The 24,965-nt window shown below is 44.3% G+C and overlaps 2 protein-coding genes and 1 long non-coding RNA gene across 9 annotated transcripts in view; 2 read left to right on the top strand and 1 right to left on the bottom strand.

The window, feature by feature from the left end:
• Positions 1-5,830, top strand: part of mmy (UDP-N-acetylglucosamine pyrophosphorylase mmy) — a 56,719-nt gene extending 50,889 nt beyond the window's left edge. For 3 of the 7 annotated variants that reach the window (XM_077644344.1, XM_077644347.1, XM_077644341.1), the window contains 3 exons: positions 943-984; positions 4,619-4,691; positions 5,359-5,830. In XM_077644344.1, coding sequence (XP_077500470.1) covers positions 943-984; positions 4,619-4,691; positions 5,359-5,460 — 217 coding nt within the window. In that variant the 3' untranslated portion in view covers positions 5,461-5,830. The remainder of the gene's footprint in view (positions 1-942; positions 985-4,618; positions 4,692-5,358) is intronic. The other 4 variants (XM_077644345.1, XM_077644343.1, XM_077644348.1 and 1 more) reach the window with 2 other exon arrangements.
• A 5,114-nt stretch (positions 5,831-10,944) lies between these two features.
• LOC144109986 (U6 snRNA-associated Sm-like protein LSm2) lies at positions 10,945-18,301 on the top strand. The gene is made up of 4 exons (XM_077642787.1): positions 10,945-11,053; positions 11,303-11,370; positions 11,462-11,552; positions 18,032-18,301. Exons 1-4 carry the CDS (start codon positions 11,051-11,053, stop codon positions 18,155-18,157), a joined length of 288 nt encoding a protein of 95 aa, XP_077498913.1. The 5' UTR covers positions 10,945-11,050; the 3' UTR covers positions 18,158-18,301.
• A 4,292-nt stretch (positions 18,302-22,593) lies between these two features.
• On the bottom strand, positions 22,594-24,768 carry LOC144111007 (uncharacterized). The gene is made up of 3 exons (XR_013309963.1): positions 24,723-24,768; positions 24,081-24,163; positions 22,594-22,623 (listed from the first exon to the last, which is right to left on the bottom strand). It is a non-coding gene; the product is annotated as an uncharacterized LOC144111007 (long non-coding RNA).
• Positions 24,769-24,965: the final 197 nt, after the last annotated feature.

The raw sequence follows: 24,965 nt of genomic DNA, 5'->3' as shown, positions 1-24,965 counted from the left end.
AATATGGCTCCTTGCTTATGTTTTGCAGTGTGCGAACAATTTTAGTAATAGAGCCAGATGTGCATTTCAAATGCTATTTCTTTTATGCTTGTATTGTTGAGACTGCCTGTTTTTTTATTTTCTGCTTCAATTCTGTCCTTTGAGATGATTTTTAGTGTTCTATGGTGTAGACTCTAGTACTGCAAACCTGTCACATGGACGGGGGAAAAAAAAAGCTCCAGGCGTTGCAGCATTTTGTCCTTGATGGAATCGTCATAGGCACACTTCAGAGCAAAGACTGTGTATTCTTTTGTGATATCGATCTGTGGCACAAATTAATGGAACTTTAAGAATTTTTAGAAAGCCTTCCTTGACAAATGTTTGTGCACATTTTGTAAGCTTGCGCACTGTGAAAACCATGCATGTAACGCCACTGCAGTTTAATCTTTACATAAATACACAGTACAGAATTTGGATGTTTGTAGTTTGAGTATATTGTAAATGAACTTTTGGGATTCTGAAGTTTTAGCACAGGTGTACATAATGCACATTATGTATCGGAACACACTGGTGTCTGCTTTTGGCAGTCAGAACCACTAATTTCTGAGGTTACCAAGGAGAAGACTTTATTTTTTTTTCAGAATCGTTTTGAATTATATCTTACATTTGTTTCCTCTGGCTCTCGTAGATTGTTTCCTAGCATTTCCTGTGGTTTAAAAAAAAACATAGAAGCATTATGCTTCAGAGCAGTAGCATTGAATAGCACTTCCGTTTCGTGAAAGTTTATGAGAAGGCCTAGTGAACGGATTACTTCCTCGTACGCCCATGTGACAGGTGTAACGGAAGGTCTGATTGCAATCGAAGCATGTCCATGAGTTTTGTGGCATGATCTGCACCCTAGCTGAATACAGCATGCATTTCTTTTTGCACGTACCCGTTCCCCCACTCCCCACCCTTGCTCAGCAGTGCGGAGGAAACTGAGAATGGCCACGGTGACCATAAAAGGTACTGCTATACGACTTTGCGACTATGAACCTTAAAACAGAGGCTCCCTGGGCTTGTTCAGACTTCATTGTAATGCACGCGGAAGGACTGGTTTGTTGTTTTGCGTCAAATTGGAAACTGTGTGGGGTTGACTGAAAGCCTCATCGCTTCCAAGGTTAAAGACGAGGTTAAAGTTCACGGGGCATTTACATAATGTGACACGAGTGTTGGTATGGGCTATATGTGTAAGGAGAGTGGGGAAAAATGTGACAAAAGTATGTGCTCAGGCGTTCAGTTGAGAGCCTATTTAACTGTGATGATGACAGTTAAATAGGTCATGTGACCTTGCCATGTGATGTCATTTCCTGCGGATGACACCCACCAGATCTTGGGGATATTTCTGGCTGTAACAGCTGGTGCTGTACAAAAAAATAATAAAGGACTGTAGAAAGAAGGCTATTAGCTGAGCTTTTCAGTATGCTCCTTTCAATATGTTGAAGTTAACAGTGGCATGGATTACACAAGGGACAGTGGACGTGGGTTATTCAGCAAGGAAAACATGATGAAGATAAGAGCTACTAGTTAAGTATGCCTAGTTTAAGCTGGTGCTTTGAATAGCAGGGCTTTCTTGTTGCTGCAGGTTTGTGTGCAGTAGCAACATCCGGCTGGGTGAAGTTTATTTTCTTGGTACTGATTTTCTGTATGTGCATCTCGTGTCTCAGCTTAGCTGGGGTTGCATGTTCTTGTCAGGTCACTTGATTCTTATGTATTGTCATGCTAGACATGGCTAGAAACGTTCTGTCCTCATTTTCCTCAAAGTAATATGCTTTGTGGCATGCATGGCTAGCCAGGTGTGAGAGATTGTGTTGATATGTGTGGCAGAAGTTCTGCTTTTGATACCTCTCCTTCAGTGCCCTTTCACGGGTTTAGTATTTTTTCAGAAAAATTGTTCCACAGGTTAGTTCACAGTACAGTGGGTAACAATGGCACAGAAAGAACCCCAACTTGCATTTTTGCATCTGTTAACTCTTTCTTCTATTTCAGTTTTTCTACAGAGCTAATTTGCATTCAGTGTGTTCTGTTCTGTGAACACTTGGATCCTTAAGCGGTAGCTAGGCTAAAATAGTTATCCGGAAAAGTAGCCCTTCTTCCACAGTGTACTGTCACACCCAGATGTCTTGCCATGCAAAGCCGTGACACCTAACATGTGATACGACTTCTAGCATGTAGAGACATGTCCTACATTATAAGTAGGGGTGGACTTTTCAGTTTTGATTTTTCAAAGTTCGGGAGGCTTTTTTTTGGTGTTTATTTGAGAGCGTGTTTTTTTTTTTCGAAGATTATTATTTTCGAAGAATGAATTACTAAATTTTCGAAGATTGCACGTGACAATCCTATGTGATCAAAAGTCAGCCTATCTCGGTATGTTTGTGAACATGAACAGTTTATTTACCACTAATTAACATGCAGATGGTAGTACTTAGAGCTGCACTTGTAGAAGGAATTGCTGTCGTCATTAAAAAAGTAACTCATGTTAAATGATATAGTAGTAGCTAGCAGACAAAAATGCAAGTGGAAGTTTACTTCCAAGAACTAGGTTCGACATGTTATCATTGCGTTGTTGTGCTGGGTTGAGTGAGAGGTCGGGGCATCACGTGGTCAGCGTATTGATGGCAGCGATTAAACTGCCACTCAATCGTCCCAGTAGCCAGAACATGATACTTATTCGTGACACCCATGCACGGTTTCAAGTCAGTGTTCTACCTGCAGTTGATAAATGTACTTAACCGACTAACTGCTCTAAGTGGGTGAGGATAGTGAACAAACATCGCTTTGCTGGCAGATGGCAAGGAGGTGGCACCTCCCAGTCTGCAGAGGTTGGTTTTGTTTGGTTTTATAGCGTTTAATGTCCCAAAGCGACTCAGGCTATGAGAGACGCCGTAGTGTAGGGCTCTGGAAATTTCGACCACCTGGGGTTCTTTAACGTGCACTGACATCGCACAGTACATGGGCCTCTAGAATTTCGCCTCCATCGAAATTCGTCCGTCGCGGCCGGTATTGAACCCGCGTCTTTCGGGCCAGCAGCCGAACGCCATAACCACTCAGCCACAGCTGTGGCTAGTCTGCAGAGGTGTATAAGCTACTGGAGCAATATCTATTGCACAACTGCGATGTATATATTCAACAGTGCCGCCGTCACATCACACCCCTGGCTTCCTTAGTGAATTTTCAGCTTTGACTTAGCGTAACTGGTGCTCAATAGCCAGCTAGCTATGCCTTGGACAGCTAGAGAACCAATCTTTTCGATTTAAAACCAAGGTTCGAAAACTGAATTTGGCGCACTTTTTTCTATTTTTTTTCTTCGATTTAAACCGAAAAGTCCAACCCCTAATTATAAGGAATTCAGATGCAGTGGCAAGGGGGGGTGTTTGTGTAGTGCAGGGCATTGAGGGAACTAGTTGTGCTCATTTGTTGCATACGCAAAAACATACTGAAATATGAAATCTTCGTTTATATTGTACATTATCATCTGAGGCTCTTGTCAGGAAAATTTTTGTGGCCTGCCTCTTTGAGGCTGTGCAACAGTGCTGACGTATGCACTGTCTGTATTAAAGTTATCTCGTTTCCAAATAGTTATTGAAGCTTTATAGTGTTTTGTTTTTGTACTTATCGCCTGAGGAGTTGCAATCAAAAGCTGTGGTTGTGCCCTGTGCTCATTGCCTGTAGATGCAGCTAGCAACTTCAAACCGTAGTCACTTGATATTGATAGAGTACTGCATTTTAATTGCAGAGGAAATAATGTCTTTGAAGACTATGCTTTCGTAAGCCAGAAAAGACAAAAAAAAATGAAACACAGGGGTCATCATCGCTGACAAACTGCAAATAAATTGCAGTTTGTCGACTCAGCTTTTTTGCGCGGATCTCAGAGGCTAGGTTATACCATCATTCACTCCTAAATGGTTATCACTGAGTCCTTTGCGATGTAAATGTAAAGAGCTTGAATTGAGTTGCAGGAAAATTTTTAAATGCAATTATCTCTGCAATAAATGCATTTTTTGCGGCTGTACAATGGTGAACCTAGCCAGAAAGAGCCATAGAATTGATTTTTGAGCTAAAACCAAATTGTATGCAGTTGTCATTGGTGTGCCTTTAAACATCACTAAGTTTTCCTTTGGCCACTTGATGGGGCTATAACCCCACACCATCTGCTACTTTTGTCGATGAAAATAAAGTTTATCCTCCTCCTTCTCTCCTTTGGCCTAGCTTTTTTTTGAACTGTTACCATGATTTAATATAGGTTAACAAATTTCTTTTGCCCTTCTACTCTTGTACACCTTTTATCAAGAATACGCAGGGCATTGTGTGCGCTGGAAACAGTCTGGGGGCCTGCATATCTTTGATAAAGGCTGGACAATTTTCTGGCTTGTTTTATAAGCTTCTGTTGTCCCAGTCCTTTCATCAAGTTTGGCTGTGCAGTATGGCAGTGCTTAAATGTAGGCCTCTTTTCGTATTTATATAGAGCTGCTTTGTGCTTTTTGAGGCCCGCTTGCGCTGTTTAATCATGTGAGTTTATATTATGTATTGTTGGTTGTAGTCGGTTTCATGATGGCTTCGGCCATATTATTTATGAAGCAATTTGTTTTTCTCACTTCAGTCAAAAGGAGGATCTCAAGTACGAACACCCTGTTGCCTGTGAGGTTTCTCCGCTGATTTCCTACGATGGCGAGGTACGTTTTCCTGTGCACTTTTTGTGTTTTACTGATATTGGAATTCAATTTACTCTAGCAGAACCTTTGCGATTTGCAAAGTAGCAAGAGGTGAGGTGGAATGGCCTGGCTTGTCATTGTTTTTTAATTTATTTTTGGCCTAAATTTGTGAATCACAGACCTCGCTTCACTCTTAGTTTTTCATTCTTTTAATGCCAGAGTTTGTTTTTTGGCATAAAAGAGAGTAAGGGTCCTTGATGCTTTGTTGGTGTACCTTACATATGTGGCTATACCTTGCACAGTAATATGGGTATATGTGTACAAGATATACCTGTGTGCACTGAATAAAAATGACATGAGGGGGGATGGGGATGGATGATATCATGAGAAATTTTATCTGGCCTCAATCTCGACACATCACTTGCATGATGGAATGTAGACCTTGACTGTAGCAATTCTGTGGAAGCCTTCAGTTAGTCCAAGCAAGGAAAATACTGGGCAATTGCTATTGAAGTGACCACTGAAGACACATAACATAAATCAGCATACATGACTGCTACAGTCATGTTGAGTTTGATTTCCTTTCATCCTACCACTTGCTTAATCACTGCTTGCTGTCTTCCATTTAATTCATGTCAATTAATTCTCCTGTGATGCTGTGTCAGTAAGGAAATGCCTGACATTCCAGGGCCTGGAAGACTACGTGAAAGACAAGAAATTTATGCCTCCAGTCCTATTGAGCAGCCCTGACGAGGAACACATCTTCCAGAATGGAATGCGAAAGGACTGAGCCGAATACATGTGGGCCAGTTGTGAAAGCACATGTCAAATCCACATTCGAAAGGAGCGCAGTGATGACTCCAGCACTCCGGGGTAGCCTTGTTGTTTTCCATTTTTCTTTTTCTTAGCTGCCACGCTTTGTTTGGACTGCTTGGGGGCAGATTTTGTTTGGTTTTGGGACCAGCTTTCCATGCCCCGTGTGTTGGTGCTGTTTCGGTGCGGTCTACGGCGATGGTTGGCAGGCAGGCCTGTGTGCTGCAGCCAGCTACAGGAGCAAAGTGGGACACAAGCACATTGTAAATAGTTGACAGCTGTACATAAGCCCCCCCCTGCTGAGAAGGAAGGCCTGCTGCGGAAATAAAAGAATGCTGATGTGATTACCCTGGCTTGCTTCTTTGATTCTGTGGTGCCTCTGTGGGCAGTGCTGCCAGTTGAGAGAAAACTGTGTGGAAAAGGTTACCTGTAGTAAGCTGCTGTTGACTGAAGTAGGAAAAGAAAGAAGGTTCAAGTAGACAGAATGTGCTGGCTTGTCTTCAAATATTGAGCAGCTCATTTTTTCTTATCTTCTGCTCGTACCTTATGCTATTTTATTGTGCATCATCAAGGCCATCCAGTGCCTGGAAACGTCATTTTACATTTCGGAAGCTATTTTATTGAAAACTGATGCAGTGACCGAATTTTTGACAGTGGAGTGTTAGCATTCTAGATCTATTGAGAAACCAATACAGTAAGTATGGGAGGTGTCATTAGATAATACTGTTAGCAGGACATATGGAGTCATCGCAAAACTTCCAGTGGCAGCAGGTCACAAGTGACCTTAAATCTGACTGCCGAAAGGAGCACTTGTATAAGTAGCATTTCAGAAATCTTACAAATGCCACGCATTTTAAGAACTGCTCCAAAGCTCAGATGGGTGGACTACTGCAAGATGCGTGGATCAGAAGGCGTGCATGACTTTGAAGTGTGCCATGAAGTTAAGGGAGCATAGAATGTCTAGCTTTCAAGTGCATTTGAAATGCTGTAATTTCTGCTCTTGAAGGATGTAACATCTCTATGCTTAATATATTCCAGCTTATTGTAAGTCCAATGCTACGCTTCATAATAGTTCAAAAGAACTAGCTCACATGCAAGCTCACACTAGGCAAGAACAGTGTTCGCACTTCATAAGGCAAAGCTGGTTCTTGAGTATGCATACGGCAGTAAAAGCTGTTGTAGCTATGGGTTAGCCATATAGCCCTTTTTACGACGAGAGGTACCCACGCCCAACAAAAGAGCATAGAACCCTCCTCTGTGCAGAGCTTGTGTAAGAGAAGTGAGAGGAAAGAAAAAATAAAATGTGGACAATTGGGAAATGTGTTGCTTATGAGGTGAGCCATTTGAAGGAGGAGAGCGCGAGAAGCAGTGCCTCTCGGAAGGAAGGGGGAAGTAGATGGTGTAATGTCTGATCAGCAAAAAGGTTTTAAACAGGAAACAAAAAGAGCAGTAAGGGAACAATCCCGGAAGTAATGACTGATGTCTTCACATAATATTCCACAAGAACAAGTTGAAGATGGAGAGAGGCCAAATTTTTTTAAATGGAAAGGATATTACCACGTCCAGTAAGTAAAATAAGAGAATTCCTGGGTAGACAAATGGAGGGAATATATACTATATCAGGGATCCAATTGAAAAATTCCCTGCCACTGTTTTTCTCACGCCATAAAAGAAGTGAATGATGCAAATGGGAAGGCACGCAACGGCCTGAAAGGGTAGAAGTGCATAAACTGCCATTTTGCCCGGCGCTACCAGTAGCTGGTTGGCTAACTAGTTACCAAAAATTCTGGAGTGACCCTGGATATGAAATAAAAGAAAAGGGGCAAGAGAAGACGGACGATAGAGATCCTTCTTAATGGAAGTAATTCTCGGTTTAAATGACTTAACTGAAGAAGGCAAAAAGCAGAGATAGGCAATCTGTAAAGTAGCCCTGCATTCTACCATGGAATCTACAGTGTCGGCCTTAAAACCTTTAATTAAGTAGTGAATGAACTGAACTTGCTAAATTAAAGGGCTATCATCTCGCACAGTAGGCAGCTGGCGAAGTGAAGAGATGGGAATCCCCCTCTAGCTCTTTTAGGGGAGAGGAGGCGACGAATGGCCTGGTGCTTGTGGCTTCGGCGGTTATGGTGAGAGCAGAGGAATGCGAAGCTGGAAGGTGGCTTCCGCAGGAATGACTCGGAGGGTGGCTACCATAGAAAGCGGTCATGATGAGGGTGCAGTGAGGAATGCATACCCTGAATTGAGGTTATTCCATGGCAGGGCAATATGGCTAAACTTATAAACCGATAAGCGATAAGTCTAGCTACACGAAATATTTTTGCGCTGTGAGTTGCAAGGTCATTCACCAATGTTGATCGTACTTTTTTTTAAAACTCTTTTGCTACTGCGGAAAAATGAACGATTTGGAGTGTACTGAAAGAAATTTTTTTTCACAAGAAGTAACAAACCCAGCACATATTGCAATGCATCAAATTGTATGGCTTATTAGTTACACTTAAGAATGAAACAAACAGCAGAGTTGTGTGTGCAAAAATACTTGAACATTTATTCGTCAAATATGACAAAAATGCAGAAAAAGTATACAGCAAAAACAAAAATAACCAGCTGCACTAAGCCAGAACTTGATTAGAGGAAAACTGGAATATACAAACTGTTGCACATCTTTATAGCTGTCATTCTTCCTAGAGTCAGCCCTGACGAAAAATTAATTATTGCACTTTCCATGGCCGGTCAAGTTCAGGGGCGATGACTATGGTGCCACTGTGAAAAGCAATCACGTGAAGACGTGAAGCAGAGGTAGACTTGACTGGTGCTGCACATAACATTTGATCTTTGTTCTTGTTTTGTTCTCTGATAGCAGAGCTTGCAGTTCCTTCTTTTTTTTTTCGGTTGGTGACGAATGGACTCTATGGGAGGATTGGGGGCGTGTCTTTTTTTTTCATATCATACTAGAGAGAGAGAGGAAACATTTATTTAGGTGATTAATTCACAGGGGCCGGGTAATCGGGGCCCCTAGTCCAGGGCTCCACTGGCTGCAGCTGACTTGTGGACTAGCTGGATGATCCTGCAGGCTTGCCGGTCCAGGTTGTCGCTGGTACGGGCCTCCTCCCATTGCTCATGTGTCTGGTGTGGCACTATTAACTTTTTGTCCAGTTTGTCCTGGCATTCCCCAGATGTATGGTGGAGTGTAGGGCTTGCTCTGCACCAAGGACAGTAACTTGGGTATTGTGTGGGTGTGATCTTGTGTAAAATGTGACGACTTGGATATATGTTTGTTTCTATTCTCCTCCAGTCAATGGCATCTGAGGAGGACAGTTGTTTGTGTGGCGGTGAGAAATGTCTTCTTTCTAGCCTAAGGTGTTCTAGCCTGTCACCATACGGCCCTAGAAGGGGGATAGGGTAGCAATGGGGATCCGCCTGGTTTCTGAGAGCTCGGGCTAGATCATTTGCTACCTCGTTTATTTCTGGCTAGGCCTTCATGACCAGGCGTTCATGTTATTCTGTGTGAGTGTGAGAGTGTACTTAGTAGTGTGCTCGCACTTCCGTGAGGTTTTTCAACCAGGTAGTCCCTGTAGGCTTGTTGGGAGTCTGTCACGACATGCGGTGACTTGCCCTGTCGGTCTTCAGTCCTGATGGTGATGGCTGTAGCCAGTGATTCCGCTTCCGCAGGATCCTTGGCATAGATTGAAGCCCTAATGATTGGCCTCTTCTCATCCTGCCTAGCTCAGCATAGTGCCCGATGTCCACATATACTGCTTCACGGTCTGTTTAGTTTTTTTGCCCGTGCTTTGACTCTGGCTCTCCTTCTACCCTTCTGCCGCTAGTGGTGCACATGTCTGGGTATCGGGTATATCTTCTCTCTTGCAGATGTCAGAATTTTGGACTTTCTCTCACTAGTCCATAGTGCCTGCCATAGCCACAGTCTTGTCAGAATATCTCTACCCAGTTGTGTTGTGTAGGCGTTGTTTTTTACCCTTCAAAACCGCCTCACTGAGCTCCTCGAAGGATTTATGTACTCCGAGTGCCCAAAGACGTTCTGTTGATGTCATTGGTGGGATTTTTAGGGCAGTTTTATAGGCTCCCTTATGATTTTTTGTTGTATTCGGTGGCTTATGGCGCGGTAGCGACAGAGTTAATGCTACAAAATTTGTTGAATGAGCTGCTCCCTGAAAGCTAGCTGATCAGATTTGGCGTTTTGGGCAAGCTCTGGAACGTCAGGATGGATGAAGTTTCATTGATGTGGTTAAAATGCCAGGACACTTTCCAAGTCTTGCCAATAGATTTAGCCGCTACTTAATCCTCCGGGTCCGCCACGTGCAAAAAAACAAAAAAACAAGCAAAGCGAGAAACCGATTTCGGGAAATGATTTCTGACGGCAGAAGGCCAGAATAGGTAATTCCTGTATTCTAATTAATAGAGATATAGCCTCGACCATGTATCTGCTGCGGCCGCTCAGTTTCATTTTTCACGTTGCCCCCTTATGTCGAAACAGTGAAACCAAAACTGCAAATCAAACATGGCCTCCGCGATTAATTACGGAGTCCACGCGCACTTTATTGATCGCGGAGGCCACGGCAATCAGACTTGGCCTCGGCAATCGGGCGCAACATTTGCTTAATCGCGGAGGACACGATTAAAAAAAAATAGTTGTAGAGCACACCATGTAGATGGCGCAGCATGTCCACAAAACTCCTGATTGTTTCTCGTGCGGGAGTTTTGATCGAACAGATACGATCGATGGCCTATGGCGTGGTAGCGAAACAGTTAATGTCTTGCGCTAATTTCGCCTCCATCGAAACTCGACTGCCGCGGCCGGGTTCGAGCCCGGCCGTGGCGGGATAGCCGCCTCTCTGGTCTGTTGTAAATCGGGCAGCTCAGCAGTAAGACCGATGCTCAACGCACAATGAAATGAGCTTCCGTCTCTAAAAACAACGCCGGCGCCACTACGGATTAGTTCTTTCTGCAATATAATGTCCAGCGGGGTCCAGCCTTCTAAAGCATGGCCATTATTCACGCGAGCTTTGTTCTTTGGGCTCCGGGCTACTGATCCGGAGTTCCTGGGTTCGAACCCGACCGCGGCGGCTGCGTTTTTATGGAGGCAAAACGCTAAGGCGCCCGTGTGCTGTGCGATGTCAGTGCACGTTAAAGACCCCCAGGTGGTCGAAATTATTCCGGAGCCCTCCACTATGGCACCTCTTTCTTCCTTTCTCTTTTCACCCCCTCCTTCATTTCTTCCCTTACGGCGCGGTTCAGGTGTCCAAAGATATACGAGACAGATACTGCGCCATTTCCTTTACCCAAAAACCAGTTATTATTATTATTATTATTATTATTATTATTATTATTATTATTATTATTATTATTATTATTATTATTATTATTATTATTATTATTATTATTATTATTATTATTATTATTATTATTATGTGCTTACACTGATTTTAGCCCAACACCCTTGGTAATCTAGTAACATTGGTTTAGCCAAAGTCGTAGTTGGCTAAATAGACTGCTTGGTTCCGCGCCGCTTTTCTCTAGCCCGACGTCGCGTTCGCGTGATAGTAAACATGGTAAGAAAGTTCATTTTTCCAGCTTTTTTTGTTATATTTATCTACCACACTTCCTTCTAAGCTAGAGCATATGTTCTTATAACTTGGAAGTGGTGTTTAATCGCGGCTATTTGAAGTTTTATTAAGCTGCGGTTGTTCGTTTGTGTTGACAGCTAGTGCGTTTTCTAAGTGGCAACACGAAAATGAACGGATCCTTAATAGTAACCAATGAATGAATGCAGCCGCTGATGCTTTCCTTAATGCTTACAGCTGTTCTACTCGTTCTTCAAGTCCTTGGTCGGCAAAGACGTCGTTGTTGAGTTGAAGAACGATTTAAGGTGAGACAGTGCCTGTCGTAATTCGGTGACTTTTTTTTTTTTACCGTAAAGGTGGTAAAACGCTTAGTTTTCCCTTTGCTGTGGTGTGCAGTATGTGCGGGACGCTCCATTCGGTGGACCAGTACCTCAACATAAAGCTTACGGACATCAGCGTGACTGAGCAAGACAAGTATCCCCACATGGCAAGTAGCGTTCGAGCACTATCATATTCCTGTGACCGACATTGTAATCTATTAATGGATGTTTTGTTTGGTTTGTGTTGCTCTGCACTTAGGCTGAAGGCGCGAGCGTTAAAATTCTGTCCCTATTTGCGCTAATCACGTTGGTTTACATTATGTCCTCGTAAGCCGCCTCAGCGTTACAGTCTTTCACGTAGTGAGTGTGTCAAGGTTGCGTAGAGAGAACATCGCGCAAAGTAGGTTGTTAGTAGCTACTCCTCTTTATGGTAGCGTGCAACTGAGTTAACTCTTTCCTTACCGCAGAAAACGGCCGTTTTTGCTGTGTCGACAAAATATTTTTTTTCTTGGGAGAATTTTGTTGCTCAGTGAATTGTTATATATGAAAATGTAGCTGATTGTTTTGCCTTTCCAATGTAGTTAAATACAAAGTAATCACTGCACCATTTTTTGACATTTTATTTCTGAAATCTGAGAAAAGGAAGAAAAACCTACATGCGAAGACACAAAATTGACACTATACTTCACCACACATAGAATAAAAAGAAACTGGAATATACATATGATTGTGCGTGAACTCAGGTACACTTCCTGAAAATTTGAGCGCTCTAGGTAAAAAATTACATTTTCAAGTGAGCTTTGAACTCAGCGCCCATGACGCATGTGCCAATCGGCGAAACAGTTGCGCGTTGTCGTGAAGCACAGGTGCGCTTCACAGGTTCTGCAAAAAACATTTGTCTTGAGTTCTTTCTTTGTGTTCTCATAACACTGCTTGCAGTTCCTTCGGTTGTCAACCTTCTCAGGCTTATGGCGAATCCAGGGGGGTGGCAGATAAGATATGCCGGCTGGTTGATCGTCATCAAGATTCAAAATTTGCTTGATGAGCATCTCTCGGAAAGAAAGCTGGTCAAAGTGGGCACTCAGACGTAGCTCAGGAATATCGGGGTACTCCTTCCGATGCTCTTGAAACAGAATAAAACTATTTACACAGGCTATATCTATGCAGTGAAAAAAGAGTGTTTTCCACCAGCGCACACATTTACGAAGCACATTGTACGTTCCAATGATCTGGTCTGACTTGTCAACACCCAGCATACCTGCGTTGTACTCATGCACCAACAAGGGCTTTCTTATGGTCCTCTCGCTCCACTTGTTGCCCACTTTTATACGTCTCTTTGCAGGCACATGTTCATTGGCTGTATGAATGGTGCTCATAAGACTGACAGCCCGACGGTCCTTCCACTGAAGAAACAAAACGTTTCCTTCCCTCATCCAACGGATGTCTCCACGTTCTGCTTTCTTTTCCCATTTTGAATCTTTTAGATCGACAGGAAAACCTCGACGTTGTTCCACACGCCAGCGTTTTGCACTGAAGGAGGTGTTCGAAAAGGTGCTTCGAAGTATAAAAATTGTCCATGTAAATTCTGTATCTCTGTCCTAAATATTTATCACAAAGTTTACTGACTACATCAAAAGCCAATCCATGTGGTCCCGGTGTCTCCCGCTTGCCCGTGTAAACGAAGAACTGTAGTGTGTATCCAGTTTCTGACTCAGCTAAAACCCACAATTTGTAACCCCACTTCGTCACCTTGTCTCGAATGTATTGCCTGATTCCCGAGCGTGCTTTAGATTTTACCATCCTTTCATTGACTGAAATGGCTTCCCGTGGCTGAAAAAGTCGTGCCGACGTCTCGTTGATTTCTCGAAGTAGCGGGAGTACCTTCCGCAGTTTGCCAGCTGAAGCATCATCCTCAGGGTCTGAGACATGCAAAAAAGCAAGCAGGGAGAAGAAACGCTTCCTGCTCATGATCTTCCCTGGGAGCTGACCGCCGTAGATTGTTCCGGTGTTCCAATACAAGTGGAGGCGAGGTAGTTGCACTATGCCCATGTAAATCAAGAGCCCAATGAAATGCAACATCTCAGGGGGCGTGACCTCTAGCCAAGAGCCATCTGGCTGAGCATAGCTCGGCTTCTCAAAAATCTTCATCCACGCATACTTGTTGGTGTGTGCACAGAAAGTGGCAATCATGTCAGCGGTAAAAAACATCATGAACATGTCCAGTGCACCGAGAAACCTCCGCGTCTCACTCCGGCGTGTCACGTCCAAGTGTACGCCCGGTGCGCGTTTCGGTGAGAACCTGACTCGGCATGGCGTGTTTTGGCAAAATATCGCCTCCGTATCTAGTTGACACCCTGAAATAAAAACGTAAACAGGTGTCGTCGCTTACAAAGCACGCACACCGCATAAAAACAATACTGATATCCGAAACTATGCTTACCTTGCCACACTAGTTGAAGGTCCGGGCTGCGTAGACGAATCATCACTGTCTGAGTCGAAATCAGACAATCCAATGTCCTCTACGGACTCCTCACTACTGCTCATACTCAGAATATTGGCATCAGAAGCAGCGGAATCACTTTTAGATCACTTCTTTTTTAGCGGCGCGTCACGTGTTCTCAGCGCGAAGTCGCGAAAACTCCGCACTACCTCCTCCGCGGGTTTTTTTTTTTTTGCAACAGCCTTCGCGCCGGAACGCAAAAAAACGCAACGAAAACGTGCAGTAGTTCTTTTATTAGTGGCCAGATGGCGCCACACGTCCGTAAGCGCGAGTTTTATTTTTGGCGGGGCATTCAAAAACCGTCGATCCATTGCGTTCGATGCTCTATGGCGCGGTAAGGAAAGAGTTAATAAGCTAGATCGATAGCCAAACTACTTCCTTGCTAGTGACGACCACTTCCTTTGCGGATATGTTGCTTGTTTTAAATTCCTAAGTGTCGAGGATTTCTGCACTGTCCTCTTTATGTGGCTGGAGGGCGCAAAACTTGAAATTACGGTCTCTGTTGTCTCCCTGTTACACATACTGCCTGTAACTCAATGACTGCTCCGCATCACATTGTTTGAGTGCAGTATGCAGGGTTGATGAGCACTGTGCAGAGACTACTGCACACTTTAAGACCGGCTGCTCACGAAAAAATTTACGAAACTGTAAATTGAAGTAACCCAAGTTTCGCAGCAACCTTTCTCTTTGCCTTGGGGTCCAGTCCTCACAGAATTCACACGAAGCAGTGTACATGTGCCCCAAAAGTAATACGAAGCACTCGAGCTGTGGCTGAACTGGAAAAAACTGCATGCCAGCGCGCTCTATCAGCAGATGCGTGGCAAAGAGCGAGGGTACGTCGGCACATCCGGCTGGCCCATCTCGATAACTTGGTGCTTGCGTTATTGCCGCCACGAGCAAAGCAAAGCTGTTACCATCAGTGCTCGCCAGGGGCGCTTTCAATTCTTTATGCAATGTTTTTGTTCGTCCGGGCTGTGCAGAAAGTTGGCCTTCGGCTGCTTGCGCTTTTTGCTTTTCTCTGCCCCTGGTGGGCAGGGATGATAGCAGCGCATCTTCGCTCGTAGAGGCAATTACGCGAACATCAAGTTATCGAGATGGGTCAGACGGATGTGCCGACGCCCCCTTGCTCTTTGCTGCGCATCTGCTGATAGAGCGCGCTGGCATGCAGTTTTTTCCATTTCGGCCACCGCTCGTGTGCTCCGTATTACTTTTGGGGCACCTGTACTGCAGAACTAAATAGATTTCTGAAAGAGTTGCCACTAGGTATCCATTGATGATAAAATGGGTGCAAGCTTTCCCCTGGCTGGGTGCTCGGTATCTCGGGGTTGAAATGGAAGTGGGTCTTTCTGGTCTATGGTTTATGGGGGTTTAACGTCCCAAAGCGACTCAGGCTATGAGAGACGCCGTAGTGAAGGGCTCCGGGAATTTCGCCCGTCTGGGGTTCTTTAACGTGCACCGACGTCGCACAGTACACGGGCCTCTAGAATTTCGCCTCCATCGAAATTCAACCGCCGCGGCCGGGATCGAACCCACGTCTTTCGGGCCAGCAGCCGAGCGCCATAACCACTCAGCCACCACGACGGCTGGAAGTGGGTCTTTCATCCTACCTTGTGTAACAAAACTACCTTGTGCCATGGTGCTCTTTGGCCAAACCTGCCCTTGTGCCTATAAAATTAATCATCGTCGGAAGCAGGAAACTATAAATACTTGACTGCTGCATTTGTACCAGCAGCCAGCTAGCCAGTGTTACAAGCAGCCAAGTAGCCTGGCTGTCTGCCTCAAGTGATTCATTCATGACATCTGCTTGTGTCTTTTAGTCCCAATGTTTGCATGTAAAGTTCTAAGCAGGTGCTTGTGAAGACTTTGCATGTTTCACAACACATAAGCCTTAGCAGTTTTTTCTGAGTAGGGCCGCCGCAGTGGCTCAGTGGTTGTGGTGCTCGGTTGTGGTGCTATTTCATTTTCACCATTCAGTGTAGCACTCTTCTGGTTTAGTGTATATATCTCAGTGCTGGGAAAGTGTTTTGATACCGCAGAAAGAAAAAAACTTTGTGATCAAATGTGCTTCGGCTTATTCAGTGCTGACAAAACCTCATAGCTGGGTGCCTATGTGGAAGACAATTTTTGGAGCTTTGTTTCGTCAAAAATTATGTGATTGTCTGACACAAGGCTAATGTTTGATAGTGGTATAACTTGCTTGACTGTGGCACAAGTGAACTTATGAGAGCTGCATCACAGCTGCAGTGCTGCTCTCCGTGAGCGCTGTTGACATTACACTTACGTAACAATGATTGTGCATTGTGCTGCATGACATATAGAATGTTGGCCCATGTGGCTTGCATAGAAATTACTGTAGACTATCTTTAATAGGAAGTGGAAGGGATGAAGAAAATTTTTGTCTTATTAGAAGTTCGTCTTGACGGAAGTGTCCCCCAGAAAGATATGTGGGCATGCTAGGTGTGTCCAAATATTTGTTATGTGAAAAAGATTATTAAAATGTGCCTGGTCGTGAGAAGATAATTGAATGGAACATTTATAGCACTATGCATGAAGTGAGCTGAAGAGTGAAAGCATGAAACAAGGTCACATTATCCTAATTGAGTGCATCATTGGTGTAGTTTTTTATTTTTTCGCCTCTTTTTCGTTTTCTTCTGCAGTGACTGCTATTTTTGATTATTTTTGATTGTTGTGGCTCCGATTTTTGTGCCATCTGTATTGTCTCCCCTACCTTACCCTAGGACCCTAACATAGGACCGTACCCTAGGATCCTACCCAGGGCCTACACTAGCGCCCTACCCTAGGACCGGGAGCACCTTGCGCGTTTCTGCCTGCCGCAGGCATTGTGCGCGCATTGCCAATATCTGGCCATCTCTGTGCCGCGAAAATGTGTGTTGCAGCACCATGTCAGCTGAGAATTCAGCTCCGAAATGTTTAAGCCCTAAGTCAGCAAGCGGATGCACTCTGTGTGTATGCGCCTTTTAGTCTGCCTTAGGCAACGCATGGCACATGGCGCTCGTGCGATGTAGATATCTGGTATCTCTGCGCCGCACACTCGGAGGAAGGAAGGTGCCCTGCCTTTTCTGTACTGGCAAGAAAGCACAGTTGCGAGAAGGTGTGCCCCTGCTAGACAGCTTCCCTGCACAGTTGCGAGCAGGTGCGCTGACAATATCGTGTGGGGTTGTGCTTTCTTATGTGAAAGCGTTTTATATTTTTCTTTCCTCAGTACAGCGACATGGACGCTCCGTCAGTGCTGTTGCGCAAGGTCGACGTTAGCAGCCGCTATGAAATTTTGTCTTAACCGAACCACGCAAGGAACAATTCATCTTAAGTGGATTTGGTGAGGTTATGTGACCTGGTGACATCATCACAACCAGCCGTACTACATAGAAAGAAATGGGTGAAGATGAATTAAGTGCATAATTTGAATAAAGTTATGTCAGACAAATGTAGACAAAGTGTGTGTGATAGATGCAAAGGAAATGCAAACATTCCTTAGCTCAGACCTGTGGATGCAGCTCATAGTCCAAATAGTGGCTGTTGAATGTTGCTCCAATGCAATGAAACCAATGCAGAAACACCAAATGCTGGTAAAAATTCAATCACAGGGCAATAACTCTATTGCTATCACATTACCTCATAAGGGTGCTTATTAGGCCCCATAAATATATTTTCTTTTTACATTGAGTTTTGGAGAACCAGTCTCGCATTGTTTGTCTTATGTGAGCATTTGTCTTAACAGGGGTCTATTGTACAATTGTCACTGTGCTGAATGATCTTATCTTTCATATTTGGACTTCTTACCCTTTGCTGTAGACAAACCTTGAGACACTTCACTTACCTTGATTGGCATGCTGTTGCAAGGTTGATGCCATCTTGTCGGTCTTTTTTTCTGTCTTTCCAATGTGTGTTGTCAGGATGACGATGCTGTATATTGCTTTCTTAGAAAAGCTGTTTCCAGATTGTTTGCATACAATAACATCAGGCATGCATGTGACTTTCATTAAATCTCATGCTCCTTAACGAAGAGCCCTTGTAGGTTTGCTGCTTGTTATAAAGGGATGTTCTAGCCTGTTATGACAACCTCTGTACATGCATTGTTAATGTTGTTCATTACAATTTAATGCTAAATGATGCTTTTTGTTCTAGCTTTCTGTCAAGAATTGCTTCATACGAGGATCTGTTGTGCGTTACGTCCAGCTACCAGCAGATGAAGTGGACACTCAGCTGCTCCAGGATGCTGCAAGAAAAGAAGCTACACAGAGCAAGCCGTGATGACATGGGCATAGACCGATGGAGCTGGCAAATGTCATTTTTTTTTATGTTTTCATGTAGAATTGTCATTTTTTTCTCTTCATGCCCATTTGAAATTGGACAGGTTTTGTACATAAGCAATAAAAAACTGCTGTCTTTGGTTTCCCTTTGTGTATGAAATTTCTATGCTATAATTAAAAAAAATGGAGTGCACTGTTGTCTGTAGCTGAATGACATAACCATTGCAAAGTTTTGTAGTTTCATTTTAAATAAACACATGTTAATCTACTACACTTTTCTTTGTTTCCAGAAAATTTAGTTACGATCTCTAAACCACATTTTCTGTGTTATTTGGACAATTTGTTTAAATAAAGCGCTTCTAGCTGGATTCCAACCAGTGCCACGGAGCGAGCGGCTGGACTGACGAGACCACTTTACCATCGACGAAGTGAAGAGCGATGGCTACGGGAAAGTGGATACAACCAGACACGAGCCTGTCGACGAACAGTAACATTGGTTGTAAGCAAGGAAGTTAAAGAAAATTATAACCTTGGTTGTAAGCAGGGCCCGAAAGCAAGCAGACGTCTCGCAAAGATCGGCGAAATCGTAGAGCGGGGCTATTCGTGTTAGCGTACTAAACCAGGAGGGGAAATTAATAATCTTCGCCTTAAGTGTACGGCACGACATCGTTAATAGGTGAATGCCCATATATGCAGAATCGGTTATTCTCTAACTTTACATTCTTAGACCGCTGGGAGTCCTCATACCACTCCTGACGCAGGAGTGCAGCGTTTAAGCCATGCGCTACTGCCCTCGAAGGCAGTGGCACATCATGTGGTGTGGTTGAGTGTAGCTTACCTCGTCACACAGTTTCACAGTGCTACCGCTGCAAGTAGGTGCCCGAGGCCACGCAGCTGACTCATCTTCGCGCCCGGAAAGTGATCGAAGGGCGCGGTTAGGGAAAGCGCCATTTGCAGAGGCGCAGCATGCAGTTCGATAAACCGAACGACTGGCTCAATTGGATTTCATGATAAAGGAATTTTAGCCACCTGAACTGCGCAGTAAGGGAAAGGAGGGAGTGAATTAAACGAGGCAGAGGGAAAAGGCACCGAACAGAACTGTTTGGATGGGATTTTTGTCTTTTTCGCTTCAACCATTGCACATACCCCTGATAACCTTTTGCCATTGCACTGTGATCATTTCTTTTGTTTTATATTTATTGTTACCTTTGTTTGCTACTCTGTAATTAAAGCATGCATATGAAGTTGAGGGTAAATCTGCTGATATAAAATAAAGCTGATAAAATAACGGGAAGCGCACGAGGTGGAATTGGAACCTCATCTATTGCGCGGTGCAAGCGATTACGGCATCTTCTAAACGCAAGCTCCGTATACCAGCAGTGACGTCAGCTGGTGCGATGTCACGATCGAGCGCCTGCCTAAATACCAGTGTCGCAAATGAACGCACGGGAAGTGCACGAGGTGGAATTGGAACCTCATCTATTGCGCGGTGCAAGCGAGCACGGCATCTTCTAAACGCAAGCTCCGTATACCAGCAGTGACGTCAGCTGGTGCGATGTCACGATCGAGCGCCTGCCTAAACGCCAGTGTCGCATATGAACGCACGTTTCCGCTTGCCTTGCAGAGTTGGTCGCTGAGGGCACAACATGCCGACGTCTACGCTAAATATATGACTGTTACTTCTATTTAGCGCAGCTTTGTAGAGACTGCTCATTCATTGTTTGCGAACAAGAGCGACTGCATTGTATTTCTACCGGTGGAAATGGCAGACAGTTGAATTTGCCTCCGTAAGAGTGGCGCCCGGTGGTGGCGGTCCGAATGCGAAAAAAAGTGCATTGGTCTGGAAAATACTGACTTCCTCTGCAAATGAGCAAATGCATGAATGTGCTTTTTCTTATAAATACAAGGTCAAGGTTTAAAGCTGAAGGCCTGACGGCACACCGTGTTCTGACATTGGGGGAGCTCGAGGACAGCCCTGCCCTATTTTTGCTTACTTGTTTTCTCGTTTTGTGAGTCTGTTGAGGTTCACTCGGCCGCGAAAGGCGTTATTGATTTCTGAGAAATTTGGAGTTGAATAGAATATTTGTTGCTGCCTCTCGAATTAAAGTAGGGCTGTTTATGATGACCCCAAGAGTAATAGAGACGGTGTTACCTGATGGCAGAGATTTACAATTGAAAAATCACTTCATGTCTCTCAGTTTGACTGTGAAGACGCCCAGTGGTAACGCTGCCTGCATTTAAGTTTCTGGCTTTTTATATCTTATAAAAACTTAGTTTTCAGTGAATCATTATAACGGGGAAATTAGTCGATATACCCCAATTTAGTTTTTCCTAAGTGTCCCTTTAATCCGCTGCTGCCGCCTTATAGAACTTTGCAATAAGGGCTCCCTGGCCGTCGCCATATTGCTTGTTGGGCTGTTGTGTGCACCTGGCGCTAGCAGGGTAGAAGGTCCACGTTTCCATCGAACCGGTTCCACTGCCACTTCCACCATGCCAGTGCCATACTAGCACCACGCTTGCGCACACATCAGCCCAGCAATTAACATGTGACGTCCAGGGAGCCCTTATTGCAAATGTGGTTCGCCTGGTGTACAATAAGGAAGAATTCTGGATATCGGTAGGCTCAAAGATGTGACCGGGATATCATAAAATGGCTATAGGTGAAGTCATTCCGCTCGACTGCGAATTGAGGCTGTATACATGAATTTGGAAATTATTCTTCGGAGATCACACTGCAGATGTGTTTGCAGATTTATGGGGGCTCAGTAACGCGAGGGCGTCCCCTAACTGTGAGAAGCTAGATATCTTTTCAAACATATGCTGTTTGATTCGGCCTTCCAAGAGGAAGTCGCCGCCATCTTTGTCACTTCGTGACGTGGACCTCTGGAGTCTGTGAGGTGTTTCGTTGACAGTGGTGAAAAAATTCTTGCTGGGTGATCTACGAGACATCATTGTGTATGACGTGGTGTCATGGAAGTGCTTCTCTCACAAACAAATCACTGCAAGCTGTAGCATACACTCAGAAAATGCTACGGATTGGTTATGTACTGCACAATTATGTCTTTCTCTCTTGCTGTCAGCTTCGTTGCAGAAGGTCTGACCAGAAACTCCTTTCCGTTGGCCCAAAAGATTGCTAGCTATATGTGCCCGAGCCGCAAAGAATATGTGGGCCAGCGAAAGATTGCTCCTGTGAATACGCCATCGCTGGTAATTTTATCCACGCGCGTATAGAAACTAGGGGAGGGACAACGTGGCGCGTCCCACCTTCACTCCAAGGAAAGGGGAAAATGAAGGAGCATTTGCTTCAAATGTCTTTATTTCTTATAATCAGAGGCTTCGGAGACACGATGTCTTGTGATGTCCATTAAATCTTGCGTCTTGTCGAGCTTGCTGGCAATCTTGCATCCATTATTCCCTCCTGGGCTCGTTGTAGCCGAGAGACTCTATGGTAACCGAGGTTAAGTTTTTACACCACGGTTGATAAACCCTAATTCTTGGGCCAGGGCAATACCTATGGAAGATTAACTTGCACAGTATAGGCTCTCTATTACGAACGTTTGCTGCGGGCATCATGAGCTGGCATCCTGCGAATGAAGGGAAAGACAACAATGCTATATGATGCAGTGGGGATTTGGCTGCTAACGCTAATAGCTGGTCAAATGTTTAGGGGGATCTTCCAAGGTGGAGTAGATAAGGGGGTAATTACTCATTGGCATCCACTCAAGCGTAGCCATACCGCTACCAAGGAAAGCTATACAGCTTTCTCATAAACTTCGTAGTTAAAGAAAAATTCGTCCTGGTCCAGGGTTCGAAATAAGATTTTTCGAATAAACATTCGAGAGATCATGGAACTATTATCTGTTTAAAAAATCCACATGACGCTGGACATTCCCAGAAAGAATCGATCTTACTGGTGTCAAAAATCTGTCTGCATGGAGATGGTCTAGAACGGGCTGCCAAGGTAACAGCTTGTAGTAATGCCAATCATTGCATTCTGCAGTTGGCTTAAAAAGCACCGTGCCTGCGATACGAAGGAGGCTAAATTAGCCTAAAATTAAGAAATCTCTTTTGGATACATTGCACATTGAGAAGAAGCTGCGAGTTCGCTATGTACTTCCGCGATCAAAATTTTGCGCGGAATGTGTTGTCAGAAAAAAAGTTCGTTGTGACTCCGCCTCGCCACGTGGTATTGTTGCCAGCGGATAGCACGGGGACGTCCGCTCCTACTGTGACATTTCAAGCAACCGGATTACGCGACCGACAAAATAAATTTGTCTCCGCACACTCGCGTCCTGTAAACATTTGGTCGCGGTAGTACACAAATTTATTCATAGAGTGCCTTAAAAAGCTAAACAAAAATAAAGGAAAACTCACGCGGTTTGCGGTCCGTGGTTCGCTCTTTAATGAAGATCATGCACCTCTTGCGCGGATCAATGTACATCAGGCTGCGAAACTTCGGAGCGTCATCTAAAAGGATATCGAATCTCGTAAGGCTACGCATACAAGTTAGGAACGATTACATACACATAAACAAAGATGCACTATTGTAGAACTAATGCACAAGCTATTTAAAAAAAAACATTTGAAGAAATAAACGCTATGTACAAATTACATGCATTGTCAGAAATGATAGAGTAATGCATTTCTTTTTGCAATGAAGTTATTGCTCCTAAATTTACCGAGCAATGCGTGGAGGCTAGCTGGTTGTCCGCTGAAGGTTCCAGAGAGAGTGGGCATAGGCACTTGCCCATGGTCAGCGCCATATGGGTTTTCTGTGCTGTTATCTTTGAGGCATTAACCTCAGCTTTATATAGTAGAACGCTTTTGCGGGCTATCTGATCCATGTCGAGGAAGTTTAAGACTGTGTGAATAGGACGAGGACAAGTGGAAAAGAAACGAATGCAGTACCACAGGCGCAGACTCGCCAACTCGTGGGTGAAGGTGAAGCACACACACACGCAAACACACATACACACGCGCATACACGCAACACAATTAAAGAAAGGTCAGGAAGTCTTGCGACGCAAGTTGATGTTCAGCTTTCTCATATTATGAAGAAATCAACGAAACCGGTTTCTTTTAAACTTGCACAATAACGTTGCGCTAGCAGATGTAACGAATGAATGCATCCCACCAGTAACTAGCACAGCCACCTTATCCTCAATCTCTCTCTGAATTAAATTATTGCTCGTAGCAATAATTGATTCTCTGACTTGGGTTCGAGTACCCGAGTTCGAACTCGACCGCGGCGGCCGCGTTTCGATGAAGGCGAAGCGCAAAATGCGCCCGTGTGCTGTGCGACGTCAGTGCAACCTTAAAGATACCTAGGTGGTCGAAATCATTCCGGAGCCCTCCACTACGGCACCTCTTTCTTCCTTTCTTCTCTCAGTCTCTCCTTTACCCCTTCCCTTGCGGCGCGGTTTGGGCGTCCACCGAGATATCTGAGGCAGTTACTGCGCTATATTGCCTTTCCGCCAGTTTCATTTTCAATTTTTGACCCTGTGTGCTATGTTGACGTTTGTCCTGCAGCAAAACACGCATTTATCGGCGAAAAGATTGGATTTAAAAATCTTTTCACCCATTGTACCAAGCTCGCGACGCCTTGACCGAAAAGGACGGGTTGCCACCGCTCTGAGGTGAATTACAGTGTAGCCTATCCTCAGTGACACGCGCATAAAAATCGGTTTCGACACACGCGTTTTACTTGCGAAATGGGCCATTTGTGGCGACACCTGTATTTCGCTGTTTGCTCTTTTCTAGCGTATAAAGGTCCATTTTCGGCGAGAGTAGCCTCTTTGGGATTCGAACGCGGTACCCTGTAGAGACATGTCAGCTTATATTTGTCCTTTGTGTGCCTTTAAAAATACTACAAGCCGGCACTTGGGCCATAAGCCAAATATACAGCTTGCGCTCCTGGGACTTACCTGATCCATACGTATAAGTCAGAGCATTGTAGTCACGGTGTCTCCCAGTCTTTAGAAGTTTCACCACACTCCTGACTTTGACGCTGTACATTGAGACGGAAATAACAGAAACGCCGAATAAAGGAATCAGCACACCCTACGGACTGCCACAGACTCTAATCAAGACCTGTTGCGGTTATTAGAAATTAGCTGCGCTGCTGTTACTAGTTATATTTTCCATGTCACCTTAAAACAATCTTCATTCGTTTATGCTTACGCAGAAACGCGCACCGCAATATCACATTCTGATTTTACTTCGGACGCTTGATGCATAAGGTTTACTGTATAAAATCAAAAACGCAGATTGAATTGCATATGAGATCCGATTTAATAATACAGGCGTTGTTGACAACAGGATGAGGTCCGCAAATTGTTGCCTTCCACTACAAGAGGAAATAGGCGCGTAAAAAGCGACATAGACAGCTGTATTATAAGGAGATTAGTCGCAAAACAGCTGCACTGAATTATTTTAAAAATGATTGCAGCGTTTTTCTCTTCGGAGTTTTGTCTAATTGTGATGTACGATGCCGGTGTCGTTCACCTCGGAGTAAGCGCCTGATGCAGCTGTCTATTAGTGAACAAAGAAAAGGTGCTGGTGCTTACTTGTAAATATTACTCTTGGGCAAAAAGGCAGCAAAAGTAAACTGGTACACCGTATCATTAAATTTCCGGGTGAGCTCGTAACTCTTACAAACTTTTGTGGAGTCGTAGTTCTGGAACTTCACAAAGACTTTCCCCTGTATATTTACGGCCTGCGACGGAAAGATACGAGAAAATAACGGTTAAAACCACTCACTGTGCCTGAATGGCATTTTTGTGCATTCAATGGTTACAGTTTATTATTAA

This window comes from Amblyomma americanum, chromosome 11 (assembly GCF_052857255.1).
Source record: "Amblyomma americanum isolate KBUSLIRL-KWMA chromosome 11, ASM5285725v1, whole genome shotgun sequence".
Taxonomy (NCBI): domain Eukaryota; kingdom Metazoa; phylum Arthropoda; class Arachnida; order Ixodida; family Ixodidae; genus Amblyomma; species Amblyomma americanum.
The sequence above is the reverse complement of the archived record's forward strand: the minus strand, read 5'-3'. Positions and strand labels throughout refer to the sequence as shown.

Coding starts and splice junctions, on each gene's coding strand:
- LOC144109986 (XM_077642787.1), top strand. Junction 11,371..11,461: donor GAGTTGAAGAACGATTTAAG/GTGAGACAGTGC, acceptor TGTGGTGTGCAG/TATGTGCGGGACGCTCCATT. Junction 11,553..18,031: donor AAGACAAGTATCCCCACATG/GCAAGTAGCGTT, acceptor TTTTTGTTCTAG/CTTTCTGTCAAGAATTGCTT.